This window comes from Argopecten irradians, chromosome 15, assembly GCF_041381155.1.
Source record: "Argopecten irradians isolate NY chromosome 15, Ai_NY, whole genome shotgun sequence".
In the NCBI taxonomy this organism is placed as follows: domain Eukaryota; kingdom Metazoa; phylum Mollusca; class Bivalvia; order Pectinida; family Pectinidae; genus Argopecten; species Argopecten irradians.
The window spans coordinates 7,766,795-7,784,396 of NC_091148.1; the positions used below are offsets into that span (position 1 = coordinate 7,766,795).

Genomic DNA, 17,602 nt, shown 5'->3' on the forward strand with positions numbered 1-17,602 from the left:
CCTCTATCAAACGCATTGAGACAGCTTCCTTTATTACTGAAGAATACCATATGTCAAGAAATATAAACCGATACCAATAGGGTTCGACGAGATGATGGTTATTAGGTTACCAGCAGAAGTTATTTTCTTTATAACAAACTGCAAAAATGTGTGAATACATCGGTAAAAAAAAAATAGACATGTAAATAATCGAGATATTTTCCGTTCATAGAAGGATTGCTGTCGACACCAATTTCCATTTTTAAGATTATTTATTCTGATTTTGAACACAAACATTCACCACTTGTCACTTTAAGTTAAAGATAATTATTTTCAATCATCAACTCATTATAATCTCCCTCAGTCATTCATATCCCATTAAAATTGATAACCTTTATATAAAATAAATAACGTGTGATTACATCTTCACTAAACTCAGCAAGTAAGTAAATTTTTGGAGTTCTTAAAATTCGAATAAAATTTTGTAAAATTTGTATCACCAGAAATGATTTTATCTTGGTTTAGAAAAATCGACATTTTTTGAGCAACTGGGCCCTAGACGTTAGAAAATAAACGTTAATGTAATAGGATACTTAAGGTTTGCTTTTGTGTCCGCTGTGGTAGTTAAGGGACGAAAAGCTATATTCGTATACTCATGATCCTTTGCACGAACATGTGTACAACAAATGCCAAAAGGAAAAACCAATAAACAGTTTCAAATAAAACCTATTATAGGTGCATCATTTGTTGAGAAATAAAAACAGAACCATTCTCTCACCTGCAATCAAGGTTGCGCTCCTTTTTCTTTCCCTGCAATATAAATTATATCGATTTTGATCTAATTATCTTATAGTACAGTGGAACTTAGTTGATAAGAACTCGGATAATTCGACAACCCGGCTTAATACGAAGTACTTTGCCGGTCCCGGCCGAATTCCCTCTTTGTCTTTGTTTAAAGAACTCGGATAATTCGAATTCGGAAAACTCGAAGAACTCGGATAATACGAAGTAAATTTTGGGTCCGAATGACAAAAATCATACATATAATGTTTTTATAACTCTAAATGAGATTTTTTTGGACAACGTGTTTGCCGAAAATGCCGATTTTTTTCTCCTTAAATCTGGTCTAGAACAGCATTTCAAAATATATATCTCGTTTTATTGTTATAATTTTGCAACTAGAATCGGCGATTTTGACATCTCTCTTGTTCACTTCATTATATGACATGGAACTGGTCTATATATATCAAGTAAAGAGATCGTCAGTAGACTCGCTTAATTCAAACACTCGGATAACTCGAAGTTTTATCGCCGTCCCTTCGAGTTCGTATTAACCGAGTTCCACTGTATTTCGTCTTAACATATATTACAGCTACCTCTCAAGTAGGTACACATTATGACGTCATTATTTGTGAACAAAACTCCCAAACTCAATACCTACATGCAAGGGCAGATAACTCTGTAATGTGCAAATACAGAACATCCAACATGTAACGTTTAAAATCGTATTATCTTTCCCGCAAGTGTAGATAACTCTGTCATATGCAAATGCGGAATATGATACATAAATATGCTATTGTAAGCAAGGCAGTATAAAACTATCTATCAATATTACATTAATGAAATTGAAGTTGAAATTTACAGATAATAATAGAATAGCTCTTTGTATATCAAATATAACAGGAAGTGGATGATATTTCAAACTCAAAAGAATCAGTTACGTGTTCTACTAGACATAACATGACGTCCTTCCTGGAGGAAGAATATCAGAAAATCTAACGAGGTGTTCTATATGGAAAGTCAGTATTTAATCCACATCTGGTACAAACACAGAGACTCCAAATTACAAACAAACTCAGACATGTTTAGAAGACAACAGAGAAACAAAATTATATTTTTGTAAATTTTTGAATAAGTCAGAACCATTATTTTCTAATATTGATTGAAATCTCGCAGAACTTACAAACGGAATATTTTTTTCTGTATTAGAAATATCATAGTAGATGATAATCCTGCAGTCACAATTTTCATAAAAACTGCAATATACTAATATATGAAAATGTCAATTTCACGGTCGCAGCATAGAGCCTTCCACGTGTGAACCACTTGACGAGTGACGTCATCGAGTACTTCGAATCGATACGCCGTATTTCTATAACGAGCACTTAATTGCCTCGTTGTATTGTCGTCGGAACACTGAATTCCGCCATAAACAAACTTTCAAGTAAGTAATTATTAACTGTCCAAGGACACGGACTACAGAATCGATCGAGCGTGTGATTGTATACGTAAGAAACGAAAATCGGTTATGTATATATAAACAATGGAATTATCCCCCCCCCCCCCCCCCCCCACAACGTATGGTATCGATTTAGATTTCTTGCTTGTGTTTTGGGGTTAGTTATTACAGATACAACGAACCTGATACTTAAATAAAAAACAATTTTTTAAAATTAAAATTGCATGGAAGCATCTAAACAATGATGGCGCAATTTGAGCATACTTTGCTAGTAGGTTCGCTATCCTTTGTGAAACTCGCATGGGCCATGCTGTTGATTTTTGAGATACCACATGTAATGTATTTCATGGCACTCGTTTCGTTTTAATTTATCTGGTTTTACTCTCTCTGTGCTGGAGACATCTTTGCATCTTTCGATCTAATAACGTTGCTTTACTTCAATTCAAGATAGTTTTAAATATAATATGCTTTTCCAAAACGTCGATTTTTAATACATTTTTATGCAGAGATTGATCTCAAACACGTTTTTAACATTCCTGCTTATGGAAATACGTATGTATTTTTAATGTTTATGACCCAGATATATATCTCGCATGTATCGTTAATGCTTTAAATGTGATAAAAGACATTTTAATGGGCATACGCAATGACTATTGCAGTATATTAGCTATATTTTACAAAGGTAATTTTGTGAGGCATCTGGATATTGCAATAGTATCTCTAAGGAAGATCAACGTTTTTATTGTATGATGAGTATAGTGTTTCTTGTTAAATGCGGTTCGAAAACCATTAAGATATTCTGGCTATCACGGCTATGGATGAAAAGAAAATTAGTATACAGATTTCAAAAAAGCAATTTTGTAGCATAATCCCAAACAATTCCAAACAATCCATCGAAAATCCGATTTTATTCATAGAAATGAAACAAATAACTGATTACATTTCCTAGCTTTTATCGATGTTTGAATACCAAGGTATCTAAAATATATACTTGAGAAGAACTCGAATATAAAACTTAATGACATTTTCGTCGCACATACTGATTAATTTTAAACAATGTCTATAACAAAACATTTGCTTTAGTAGACAAACCAATTTTGACTTTTCATTATAGCTTACATCCTTCAAATACTTTACACTCTCGACGTTTTAGTAACACAATCCAATGTCGAGATTTCATTATAGCTTAAATCTTTCAAATGCTTTATCAAAAGTTTATAATGCTCTTGTCAATGAGTTGATACAATAGCGTAACTGTTAAATGACTATCACAGAAGAAAGCTATTTCTACGACAAAATCGACTTTTATCGACAATATCCAACTTTGAGCTTTCATTATATCTTAAATCTTTCAAATACATTACACAATCGACGTTTTAGTAACATAATCCAATTTTTACATTTCATTATAGCTTAAATCTTTCAAATACATTACACAATCGACGTTTTAGTAACATAATCCAATTTTTACATTACATTATAGCTTAAATCTTTCAAATACATTACACAATCGACGTTTTAGTAACATAATCCAATTTTTACATTTCATTATAGCTTAAATCTTTCAAATACATTACACAATCGACGTTTTAGTAACATAATCCAATTTTTACATTTCATTATAGCTTAAATCTTTCAAATACATTACACATTCGACGTTTTAGTAACATAATCCAATTTTTACATTTCATTATAGCTTAAATCTTTCAAATACTTTACACATTCGACGTATTAGTAACACAATCCAATTTTTACATTTCAGTATAGCTTAAATCTTTCAAATTAATCTAGGTCTTGAATTGATACATTAACATGACTGTTAAATGACTCTCGAAGTCAGGAGATAGCTGGTAACGGTAAGATAACCGGGACACGTTTGCCCTTTGTCGTATTTGCGGACACTACGTTTAGTGTTATTACAATACTTTACATTATGGACAGTTGGAGTACTTGACAAATATCGAAACCTATAAACAGCCCAGGCCATGAAAATGGTGTTTACAAACGAATCTTAACTGCCATAAAGTGGAGATAAGGCTTAAGTGGCTTTTTAAGTGTAAGTTTGTGAATTGGAGTCCGATATCTTTAACACAGGTATTCACTTATCATGAAGTAATCCTCTGTTTCATAAAACGTTTATCATATATAATATTGTTAATAGGTTACTGCTCATAGTGACTTTTTCTCGGTTAACTCATTTTAGCGTATTAGAGATATTTCGCCTTAGCATATTGCATTAAACACGTTTGGCATATATATCTGTAACATAGTTAACAGGTCATTGTGCATAGGGACTTGTCCAGTTAATAATGCTTTCCGCTATCAAATACAAAATGTATTAATGTATTTTACCTAAACTCTTTCAGTAAAATGACTATGCATGGTTTGGGCCCTTTTTTTGGCCCCTAAACACAATAATGTATGTCAAATTTTCAAAACTGTTTTTTAAATTGTTGTATTTGAAATATTTAGTACATGTACATACATCCCCAATTCTACTGTTGTGTAATGACAATGTTTTCTAATTTTTTCAGCTGTAGTTGTCGTGGTAATCAGCCAAATCTTTGTAAATTATAAAACTGTGGAAATTTTGAGTTTTTGGGTGTTTATCTAAGAAACCATAGAGCGCACCCTTAAACAAAATTGATATTTACTGAGAATATTATGCAATTCCAATATATCTTTAGGAGAAATATAAAGTTTGTTTGGCCAGGTATCTCAATTGGTAGAGCACTCTGGCAAGTGTCCTAGGTTTGAATCCCTGTCTATCCATGCATTGTTTGTTCCTACTACCCAATACTTACTTGACAGCACTGTGAGGAGGAAGATGTAGTCGGAGAAAGAAATCAGGCCACTCTCCCCAAGCTGATAAAAGATACTATCCTCTCCCATCTTCCACTCGGCCTTGTTGTGCTGTATTTGTCAAACAGGTAAGAGAATTAAAGTATATCTATCTTCAGGATGGGACAATGTGGAAAAAAGTTAATAAAGCAATCAACATTTATGAATCTTCAAGGAATTTCTTATGTTGATTCTCGACCTTATTTATTGGTCTTCAAATGACAGTACAGAAAAATTTCATTTTGTTTGATGCAACTGATGAAAATTTTTTTTAACATCATTATTTAATTATTCTTATCAATACTCTTTCACATCACTAAAGCCATTTATGAGAGTATGGCGACAAAGACTTGCAGATTTTTGAACAATGAATTAATTTAACAAAAACACCAATAACACACAAGGTGAATCACACACAGTCTTTTTGTCATCCCAAAACAAGTGATGTCACGGACGTTAAACGGGGACAAGGAACGGTTTCCACAAAACGTTGTTAGATTTTGTATCATGGTAAATTAATGCAAAATTTTTTTCAATTCATTAAATCACCATTTCAAAAATGAAAATGAGCAATAGGAACAATTAATTGAAATCAACATTGGAAAAAAACTAAAAAAATAAAAAACACACCATTGTTCAGCAATGATAGTCATTCGATTGGCTAAATCGTTCATCCCTGAAAATTCATAATAAACTGTGCCAGTCTTTGAATTAAAAGTGTTCAAATGTGTTGACAGGAGTGAATGAGTAAAATATGGTATAATTTGTATGAGAAAACAAATTTACTCCATTGAGTTGTAATGTTGTTGTTTGGGGAGGATTAACACATGTCAAATGTGGTGGAGATTGACAGCTGTCGTACACATTGATACTGCTTATCAGAAGACTATTGCAGCAAACTTCACCATGTCACATAACTACATGTACCAGGTGTTTGTTTAGTTTTACGTCCTATTAACAGCCAGGGTCATGTAAGGATGTGCCAGGTTTGTTGGTGGAGGAAAGCCGGAGTACCCGGAGAAAACCACCGGCCAGCAGTCAGTACCTGGCAACTGCCCCACATGGGATTCGAACCTACATCCAGAGGTGGAGGGCTTTTGGTAATATGTCGGAACATCTTAACCACTCAGCCACCGCAGTCCTAAGGTGGTACCAGGTAAGACAAACATAAAAACGTCAACTCAATTTTAGAAGACATGATTGTTGACTCTCAATAAAAAATGATCAAACCACAAGTTGTTTTTTGTAGCTTAGCTTTCTGAACTCTTGAGCAAGAGAGTGGCTGGTTAGTATACGGAAATCCTAATGCTGTCCAGCCACAAATACCGGTACATGCACTTGTATGTCTACTGAACAGGCTAAAATAAGGTTCAACCTGTCACATATTTGATGTTTTGAGGAGTTCTTAACTGTCAGTAATGTTCTTTGGTGTCACAAGAGAAAGTTGTCCAAGATTTAGTATCATTCAGTATCACAGGATTGAGGTATGCATGAACAGGGTTTAAGGACGAGGACCAGAAAATGATTTTCATGAGTACTTCAAAGGCAACTTAAGGAAAGCTACATATATGTATATGGATAAGTTTTACACTTGTGAACAAGGAAACGAAAGGGTTCACAGTAAAGAAGAAACAAATCATGTAATGTATCACAAAAAGTGCTGCTGTTCTGTTTTTCAGAGGTAACAAATTGGTATTTTCATATATGTCGTTTTGTATAATAGTGTTCTTTTGCATTCATAAATGCAAAAAAAAACCACTCTGTTATGCAAAATTCAAAGTACTGTATGTACTACATGTAACTCTATTCTCTCATGGTTTTCCCACAAACGTTGCCAAATATCTTAATTATGAGTAGGTTTAAGCCAAAAACACAAAATGAAAAAATTCAAGCTTAATCTTATTAGAGAAATGGCTGAACCTTTCTTTTAAATAATTTTTTAAGAGATTAAGGAAATTCATCTTGATATCTCTAAACACAAAGATGAAACTACATATGGTAGTTGATTACATCCAAATAGCGTAGATTATCTGCTGTTTCAGTACTAAACTATTTAAAATTAGGTTAGTGAAATTTCTACATTGGTGTACATTTGTCTATAGAACAGAGCTGAGAAGATCTGTATGTCTATCTACAAAGTGTGATGATGAGAGGAAACTTGACATACTCATTACGGGAACAAAATTTTATCTATGTAAAACAACCAAGATACTAGCTGGTACTGAACTGTTTGTAAAACAGTTTGAAATGGCATTACACTTATGAATAAGAAAAAAATATCAAAAAAATGTGCGATCATGCAATAATTAAAACGTGGGAATGACAGACATTGATTAATTTCCGAACAATTTGCTATTTTTGGAAACATTTCAGCTAAGCATTGCCAAGATAGTGTTAAAGGATAACAAATTTACTTTCATCAAATGAATCCTACTCTTTTAAGTTTATTTACTGTTTACTGATGGAAATCTGTCATTCCCAGAATAAGAATATGTAGTAAAAAGTGCTATCTACAAAGCAGCATGGGAGAATGATGATAAAAATATACTCCCTTCACAACCCAGTGTAGTAATGGGTTGAAGCAACAACAACAATGATATAGAGATAGAGAAGTAATCAACAGATAGATTGGTCAGGGCAAAAAAACTTGGGTTTGAAAATTATGTTTGTTGGGTCAACTGGTAAGATTTTTCAGACAAAAAACGCACTCCTTCTCTATACAGGATTGGGTTTAGGATAAGGGATTAAGTTCAATTTGTCCAATTAACAGTCAAGGTCATTCAAGGACATGCCAGGTTTAGGTGGAGCAAAGCCAGGAAATAACCACTGATCTGTGGTCAGTACATGGGTCAAGTTTCACATACAAATATTCCTAATGGAAATGTTATCATTTGAAGATTTTTTTTTGTTTTTTTTTTTAATTTTTTTTTAACTTATTGAATGCTTGTTAAACTGGGGCTTTAAAACTTTCTAACCTCAACTAGTTTTGAACTAGTAGTCAATAGGTGTAAGGCTAATATGTTATGTTGGACCACCTGGCCATCGTGGCATGTTTTAATACACAGTCTATTACGTATACACTTGGCCACAGTAGCATGTTACTGATACATAGTCTATTGGTCAGGTCAAAATTTTAACAAGCCACAACAGGTTTTTCAATACATGTATGTTCTATTACAGTTGTCAGGACAAAAAGCATGTCAAAGAATACGGTTCAATGTCTTGTTTCTTACATGTCCAGATTTAAATTGCCTAAAGTAAGTGTGTTTCTGTACAACAGCATGGTGACTCATATCAGTTATTAGCAATGACATACATATACTTAAAATGTATACATATGCATACACATACATGTCATCATTGTGTAGCAAGATATTTTTAAAGAAAAAAATGTGATTTTCACTTGTAAAGAGTATTAAAGAACATATTTTTATATAATTTACTATTTTCTTCTGATTTCAGGATCCATATCCACAAGTGTTTGTACAGTTCTACTACGGTACATAATTGCAAAAATAGTAAATATAATGTATGTTTCAGCTAGATTATATGTTCAAAACTTCTAATATCTATGAACATCACTGTTTTCTACCTCAATACATCACTCCCCAACCAACCCCCCCTCCCAAAAAAAACCAAAAGAACTTTTTTTCACATTAAAATTTGTTTCCCCACCAGCAGGTAAATTTATTTCCATTTATTGTGTTACTAGCTTAACTTGCCATTGATCTACTAATTTAATTACGGTATTTATTAAAAAAAATATATATATATATATTAAAATGCAATATCATATCACTATACATGTAATGTAGGCTGAAGGCCTTAAACATGTAAGTACTGAATCAGATTGATTGATGTATGTAAATAATATCATTCTGGTAAAAAAAAGCACATAAGAAAAAACTTGTCTGTGCCATAAACAATATACTCAAAAGTCACTTTAAGCTGTAAGATGATAATTAATTTAATATATATATGTGTGTATTAAATACAATAAATTCTGATTAAAAACACATGAACAACAATAGGTAACATTTCAAGAACATTGAGTAATAAATAGGATAATATAAATAGAATATTATAACCAACTTAAATGTGAGAATGACAAATTATTGCATCAACGGGGTTAGCCAAATGACCACTCTGATTTTAGTATTGATCACTAACTCGGTGTCAACAACTCACCTTTGACCCCTGAATAAAATTAACAAAACACAACATGTCAGTTTCCTATTCGTTTCCTCGGAAAAACATTTTAAGAAATTCTTGTTTAGCACCGTGTGTTAAAATGAACATGAAACACAATAGAACATTACCTTTGTTTCCGGGAAGGTGGGAGAGAGAGGGGGAGGGGGGTGTATTAAATAAATATTAAATACGTATGTATCAATAATTGGGCAGTAAAAATTAAAATCCCACAAATATCTGGTATACAGATTGTTTATCTTTGTTCTGTTCATTTGTACAACATTGAAATATCTAGTATACAAATTGAATATCTTTGTTCAGTTTATTTGTACAACATTCAATGATATTATTAGATCCATATATTTATCCATGCTTTTTTGTAAACTTGGTGGGTGGAACATATATGTAGTAATATCAGCTTTTGAGGAAATAAAACACACAAAAATGTCATCAAGATACTCAGTACATACATAGCTACATTAGTTAAAATAGGAATTAATTGAGGGAAAATTTCAACATGATTCTTGCTATCCCTAGTTCAAATAACGTTACCCGATAACCCAATTTCTCCATATTCTTATTAAACTGTGTTGTCTGAAACAAAATGTCACTGCAGATGTTTTTATAAAGTGATGCAAAAATCTAAATAGTGAAATGACACTATAAAATTGACTGTAAAATCTATTTAAAATCTATTTAAATGATAGGCAAACCTAAATCTAATAATAACTCAAGTTTGGCACTGCTTCCTATCTACAGCTGATAATGCTAAAGTCTCAAAGAAAAACAAATTATGTATAAATATATACACAAAGATACAAATACAGCAAGAAAAAATATTACTCTGATATTTGTTTACATTTGAAGTTAAAAATAATAATAATTTTTGTAATAAAAATGCAAACAAATATAAATAAGGAGAAAAGCGATATAAGTTAGTATAAATATACTGTAGGTTTTAAGAAGAATCATTTGATTAGTAATTTATAGGCTACAGTCACCAATCGCCACTTACCAAGCTGTGTACATCGTCCTTCTACAGGCAGGGGTGGTAGATAGAGAGTAAATATCAAGGTCAGTAAGTACACACAAGCCTACAGCCTGCTCATCCTCGTTATTCTAGGGGTTACTATCAGTGTTGTGACATCCACCCATGAACTAGATCATAGACTGAAGGTTCTGTGTGTGCGACAATAGATGAAACAGGTAGTTTGGTCCTTTGATGTACAACAACGAAAGAATCGAATAGCGGTACAGCTTTGAACTTGGGCATCACTCTCTGAAATCTTCAAAGGAGGTCTATGTAGGTCTGTAATTGGTCAGTTTTTTCCTGCAGAAATGCCTGCAGTTTTGCTTAGACATACCTAGTCCAAGGATGGCTATAGTGACAGTGATAGTAACCCCTGGAATATCGAGGATGCATCCTGCTATACTTCTACTCTACTGACTGGATTCTAGTTTCTACATTCTCTAGTTTTTCTAAGCTTGGATTTATTTTATTGAATGTCTAATATATGACTAACGTAATTTAATAATAGCCTCCAAATGGAATGACTTTGAAATATCTCATAATGTTGGACTGTTTGGGAAAACTGCTGTGGTGTTAATCTCCTTGAGATAGAGGTTAAGTAGCACTATTGTCTATATGATAGCACAATCTTACCTCCCACATATTCTGCCTGGCTCATTGAAGTTACACTTCAATTAAGTTTTACCTCCCTTAAGTTTGATCTCATTGTAGTTCTAGCTCACTTAAAAGTTGTCTCACTGAAGTTCAAGCTTAATGAAGTTCAAGCTTAATGAAGTTCAAGCGCACTGAATTCCTAGCTCACAAACTTCTACCTCACTAAAGTTCTAGCTCAATGATGATATAATTCAATGAAATCCTAGCTCACCAACTTCTAGCTCAAGCTCACTAAAATCCTAGCTTGTTAACTGAAGTTTTGGCTCAGTAAAATTTTACAAGCTCTCTAACTTCTACCTAAGTGAAGAACTGGCAAACCAAATACCCTGAATGTATTGTTATCCATTCTTTAAGCCATAGTCAGGGGACATAAGTATAGATTTTCCTCACAACAGGCACACATTCAAGTAAACTGTATGTATTTATATTATAATTCATTAATAGAATTAATATTCATCTTGAAATAAGTTTATTATTCAAGTAGAAGCCTGGTTTATTCCTTGAAGTGATGATATTTTTAAAATCCGGATCATTCAAAGGCTTAAATTTCACGTCACAGTTGTTATACAGGTATTGGAAGTCTGCTACAAGTTCATAAAAGCAACCACCATTTGAAGAGAACCTAACAGCAACTTTCTAGGTTTAATCAACTTGTCATCATTGGCCAATGAACTACTCATTCCTAACTCTTGAAATAAAAGATTTCAAAGTTTCTCTTTTATTACAAAACAATTTTGATCAATTTGAACTTATGTCTATGGATGTCTTGATTATAACATCTCCTTTGATCTTACATGATGTGATAAGCTGTTTGAATGTAAGTGTTGTACAGGATTAGATTGTTTAGTAGCAGTATATAGTCTAGATTTAACACCACTGATATACACCTACCACACAACAATACAATAGTCTTTACTTGATGCTTTGAAAAACTTTTATAAACAAAAGAATAAAAAGAAAACAAAAATAGTGAAATTAAAACAAAATTTATGACATCAGAAAGTTTGAATGAAGACAATAGTTTTTGTATGATTTGTTTGATTTTGCAGTGAAAAAGTTTGTTTCTGACGTAAATGTATCAGAGTTGATGTGTTGGTACATCAGTGTGCTAACCGACAGTCACCACAGCCTATATATAGCAGCTCTCTATAACTCTAAGTCTGCTGGTACATACCTGGGGATCAAACTTCAGGAACTGATCCAGCCCCAAACCTGCCAAAAAGAACATATATATTCACAATATCTTAAAATTACAAACCTTTGTTGAGGTTAACATAGTGTTATATCAACCTAATTGAATCAAGTTATACCGACAATTTAAATGTAAATCCTTTATCATTTTGAACTATCAATAAAGACAAGGTTTAAATTGATTGTCTCCAACATGCCTCTTGATTCATATTAATCGATTTTCAGAGACAACTGTCCCTTAAACACTTTTAAATTCATACAAATTTTCAGCACAAAAACTGAGCAGAAGAACATGTGGTTTTTTTAAGATGGCATCCATTGAGGTCAAAAATCCAAACACTTGATCGAGACCATCTTAGGATTATTTCATTCAAGTTTCATAGAAATCATACAAGAACTTGAGAAGATTTTCAAAATGTGTTTTAAAGATGGCGGCCATTATTGGGCGCTATGCCAAATGTTAAGGTATTGTGGGATAATTACCTTCAGGTTGTTTCATTCCAGGTGTTATGGAGCGAACAAAGTCCTCAGGTGTCATAAATACCTCCCAGTCTCCATGTTCTTGGTGTACTTTCAGTGTGGCAAAATAGCGAAATATCTTATCTGGTGTCGAGTAAGCACGTATACGATTTTCATATTCTATAATCTGCAATACCAAATATACAGTATCATTTTCATTACTCTTTACATAGATGCAGTGAACTTACAAGAATTATACAGTAAAGCACATTTATAACGAACATTTGTAGTAATTTTCATTCCGCATCAATGTTACTATACTATGTTTGTATTATTTTTAATATGTGTATAACAAACTATGTTTATAACGAAGTGATGTCATTGGTCCCTAGAGGTTCGTTATAACTGACTTTTAATATACAATACTTTCTACATCCCTTTTTTTTCTGGGGTATCTATAATTTATGCTATTTTCTTTCTCAATTTCTGTCTATTCAAGGACATACCCAGTTTGATAGTTCATAAAACTTGTAATTCCAGAGAAAAACCCACATAAGTTCACAAGCTTGCTTCCCAGTCATGGGTCATTTGGATGACAGATAGCAGAATATCAATCCACCTGAACTACTCATACTAAATGTCCAAGAAATTAATGGTTGTTGATAGAACACCACTCTGACTCATGCCAACATGCCCAGGAAATCTGTGTTTTAGTTCTTACTTATATTTACTTATCCTGATCTTTTAGATGCAATCATTGTTTATATCCTGATATTAATGCCTGATTTGTATTTTGGCCCTAAATGACCTTAGTTGTTGATGGGCCGTAAAACTCTAACAAACAAAAGCCAAGGAATTGGAGGCTTATTAAAGAATATTGGGAACCTTATTGCTTGGCCACCTTGATTCTTCATGAGTATAACAGCTTGGTCAATGCATATTTCAAATCTGATGAAACAGCAAATGTGATTAATGATATTGTTATTCATTTTCACCAAAATTAATACTGTCATACAAATATAATATAAATATGTCAATGTTTTGTTTGTTTTTTCACAACTGGAAAAAGACAATAAATATGTCTATAAAATAACTACCCTGCGGTCCCTGAAACCAATCTTTTTCTTCTTTTTCTTTTCTGTCTTTTCACCTTCTTCCTCCTCATCTTCTTCCTTTGTTTCTACTACTTCCCCTGATTCCTGTTTTTCAACTTCTCCAGTGGAGGCGTAAACTGTGGTTTTTAGTGATGAAAATCTAGAACAATAAACAGGGTTCTCACTAAGTTTTTGAATAGATGGTTGAAAATTTATAATAGGTAGTTGAGGGCCACAAGCCTCAATGGGGCCAATACTTATTTCTGACAAAAATAGCCATTTGTAAACAAGGAAATACACGTCTGTTTTTGCCGGCAACCAACTTTTAACGAGAACCCTGATAAAGAACAAAAATTTCAAAACACAACATCACTGTTGTATATGCATGCTTTCAGGATCATTTTATCTAAAACAACACATACCATATTTGACCCAATAAGCGCTCATGTCCCTAGAAGCACCCCTCCCGCTTTTGAGGCCTAAATTTCAATTGTCTGGGCATAACAAAATCACCAAAACTTTATAAGTTTGCAATAACTTTGTCTTATTAAGCACTTTTTCATTTCTTTTTCTCAATTTTCAAATGCCCTGGGTGCTTACTGGGTCGAATACTGTTAATCATTTGCATATTTGCACTATATTTAATACTTACGGACGAGATATAAGAATGAAGGAAGCAATTCCAACCAAAACTCCCAGGATCCGTCCCAATCTTTGGCTTGCAGTTTTCTCTGAGGGTGGGACTTGTCCAAACTCACTGTGAGCCGACGTTCCATCTTTTGAACACTTGATACATGTAGTTGCTATACCTCTTGAATGTAACATGTTTCTGAGTGATGTGCTTCTGCCACAGCGCCCCAGTATCATTCTGTTTTGAGAATAAACTATTTGGTGCCATCGTTTGCTGGAAAAATATCTACGTGTAGTACTTGCTTTGGATGAATGATGAGAAAGTGGCCCTCGCAATGCTTTCACACAATATCTTAGCACTTCAGACCTCATCATCTTGATTTGTTTGCTTTAGCTATAAAGTTGTTTTAAGGCATAGCTTGTTCTGAAAATAGATATATAGAAAACATAACATCAATCTACCAAATTTGATTGAGATTTTTTTATTTTGCATTTCTGCAATGGTTCTGGATTGGGATTGATCATTTGTGACCAAACTCAATCTGATTGAAATACAGATACTTAGTCTCCAGTGACTTTTTTAGGTACATTTTGGGCAAAATAAAGGCTGCTTCCTCTAGAGAAATTTTGCTGTATGTTCACAATTGTTTGGTAAATATTTTCCCAAATAGAGAAAAATTCTCTAAAATGTTATGTTGAAAGATTTGGTTTTGAAGAAGCACAGTACAAAGAGATACCCAAATTAACAGTTACATGTTAAAGAAAGATAAGGTACAGGCCCTTGAAATTATTGAGTAAGAAAATCACTGGTTTCACTCTGTTCAATAGAGTATCTGACAGCATCCCACTCTGGTGACCTTTATACTTCATGTACTTGATTTCAAATACCGGGCAGTATATGATCTCCATCTGACATAATCTACTAGAAACATTATATCATGCATATTGTGTAGCTATACTGTGCTCTGTGTGCAAAATCATTACTAAATAGATTCTGACAGCTCTAGACACCATTTTGTCTCGTCTAGGCATATTGAAGTAGCAATTTGATTGACCAATGTCATCCGAACGTAACCTCAAATGGGATGTTCTCAGATCCTCTAACAAACGGAGGGAGACTAAGGATCTGTATCAAGAAGATTGTGACCAAATCCTGTCTCAAGCATTGGTGGTTACATGCATAGCAGGGGGTACCTGGAAGTGGATTGTGTATAGCGAGTCTTCTCTTCAGGTGAAGACCAAATGGAGGGGAGTCAGTGTGCTGTACCCCTTCTGGGCTATTTGCTGGTCCGATTTTGCCAAACAAACTGTTGGAGTACCTGGCATATTCACAACTGAACACGATGGCATGATTATTTGGTTCCATCAATGCAATTCACACGAGTTCTATGTCTTCTCCAGAAATATACATTTTTCTCATATTTTACTGTATTTTACACGCAGCTTCACACAATTACATATCAACAGTAAGACTGACAGTTAGCCAGGGTATATACCAACAATTAATGAAATTAGTTCTGTTTCAATTGCAGCACAGTAATGCGTTTTAGGCTTGCAAAATATCACTGTTTAAAGCCATTACATGAACCTTATATCAATGAAGTATTCGCTCAGTATTCGCTCAGTTGACATCATTGGTAAGCTAAGTACTAGCTTGTGGAGATGTATTAAAGTTTCTTCAAACAATGACATTTGTGTACTCCTAAACGCGGTACTATGGACTTCCGGTTGCTTAAAATAATGTATATACAGTCATTTCATTAATGTTGAAATCCTTTTCCGTTGTTAGGGGAACAGGAGATATATATATATACATAATGTTACTTAATCTCATAGTAATGAGATACCGACACATATATAAGTGCCTGCAGACACTGATAAAAACACTGATTAAAAAGTTTCCATGGATTTAGAATATCACAGGGTTTGCTGTCCATTCCTGTGAGTAATTTATTCACCCGATTTTATACAATTTTGTCAGAAAGATGGTTGAAATTTTGCTGGGTGGTTTTTTCCAGTACTTTATTGAGTCTTGACTTGAAGGTGTTAAGAGATGGTGAACACACCACTTCCTCTGGTAGAGAATTCCAGATGTTGATAACTCTGTTGCTGAAGAAGTGGCCTGATTTTCCCAGTCTGAATTGCCTTTTATATAGTTTTCTGGAGTGCCCCCTTGTTGAAGTTCGTCCAATTTCATCGAATAGTGACTCAACGTTCAGTATGTCCAAATGATTTAGAATTTTGTAGGTTTGGATGATATCTGCGCGCTCTCTACGATATTGAAGTGTTGGTAGACTTAGACTCTTTAAGCGATCTTGGTAGGATAGATGCTTTAAACACGGTATCCTTTTTGTTGCTCGTCTTTGTACATTTTCAATGACGGTCATGTCTCTGACCAGGTGTGGTGAGGATACTGGTGTTGCGTATTCCACAATTGGACGAATAAGTGATTTATACAGTGCCAGGAACATTTGAGGACTCATATATGAGAATGATCTAAACATTAGACCGATGATTTTGTTGGCCTTTGAGCTTGACGAGTTGGCATGAATTGAGAACTGCAGGTTTTGGTCAATGTTCACTCCTAAATCCTTTTCCGACTCTACTTTTTGTACTGGTGTTGCGATGGCCATCTTGACTAATAGTATAAAACATGGTTTCCTTGAGATCTGCCTATCTCCAGGTATTTACATTTGGATGTATTAAGTTTCATTAGCCAGGTCTGTGTCCATTTACACATTTGGTCTATGTTGTGCTGCAGGTTTTGTCTATCATCCATATTGTTGATGAAAAAAAGATGTTTGAACTCTATTTCTGAATATTTCTGTAAACAAAATTTATTTCTGAGGTGTTGCATTTTAGACCCTCCATGTGCCTTAATTTCTTCATCCGCATATATGCTAGTATGAAAACATTGCATTGAACGAGGAACAGAGGTGTTCTTGTCAGAAATGGAAGCCTGCTGGGACTGCGAAGGAGTTCAAAGACATGAAACCCGAATGCTGTACCAAGATTTCAGAAAGAGGCGGGGCTAAATATATCTCCTGTGTGTATATATATTCTTAAATGTGCTATTATTGCTAATCTACGTGTAATTATTAGAAGATTTCTGGAAAATGTAATACCTTCTCAAACCTGTCAAGTTTTGTTTACTTCAGGAACTCGCCTTCCTTCCTGTCAAACATTTTAGCGACTAATTCGAAGTCTCGTAAAAGTCACAGACTTTTCGAGATTTAGTCACGTGACCTTCTCTTCCAATTATGCTGAACGAGCTATTTCCCGCCATTATAATTT

General features: G+C 33.8%; 2 protein-coding genes across 5 annotated transcripts; both read right to left on the reverse strand.

The window, feature by feature from the left end:
- Positions 1-4,921: 4,921 nt before the first annotated feature.
- On the reverse strand, positions 4,922-17,516 carry LOC138308515 (calcium uptake protein 1, mitochondrial-like). Of its 4 annotated transcripts, none has more exons than XM_069249528.1 (7): positions 17,434-17,516; positions 14,331-14,732; positions 13,682-13,838; positions 12,609-12,771; positions 12,109-12,146; positions 10,266-10,286; positions 4,922-5,131 (listed from the first exon to the last, which is right to left on the reverse strand). In XM_069249528.1, exons 2-7 carry the CDS (start codon positions 14,681-14,683, stop codon positions 4,937-4,939), a joined length of 927 nt encoding a protein of 308 aa, XP_069105629.1. In that variant the 5' UTR covers positions 14,684-14,732; positions 17,434-17,516; the 3' UTR covers positions 4,922-4,936. The 4 variants fall into 4 exon arrangements, with proteins under 4 accessions (XP_069105629.1, XP_069105630.1, XP_069105631.1 ...); XM_069249529.1 differs by lacking the exon at positions 17,434-17,516 and adding an exon at positions 15,503-15,587; XM_069249531.1 differs by lacking the exon at positions 4,922-5,131 and adding an exon at positions 9,369-9,844 and having other exon boundaries at positions 17,434-17,515.
- Positions 16,273-16,941, reverse strand: LOC138309685 (uncharacterized). Its single transcript, XM_069250905.1, has one exon. The coding sequence runs from the start codon at positions 16,939-16,941 to the stop codon at positions 16,273-16,275; it is 669 nt and encodes a 222-aa protein (XP_069107006.1).
- Positions 17,517-17,602: the final 86 nt, after the last annotated feature.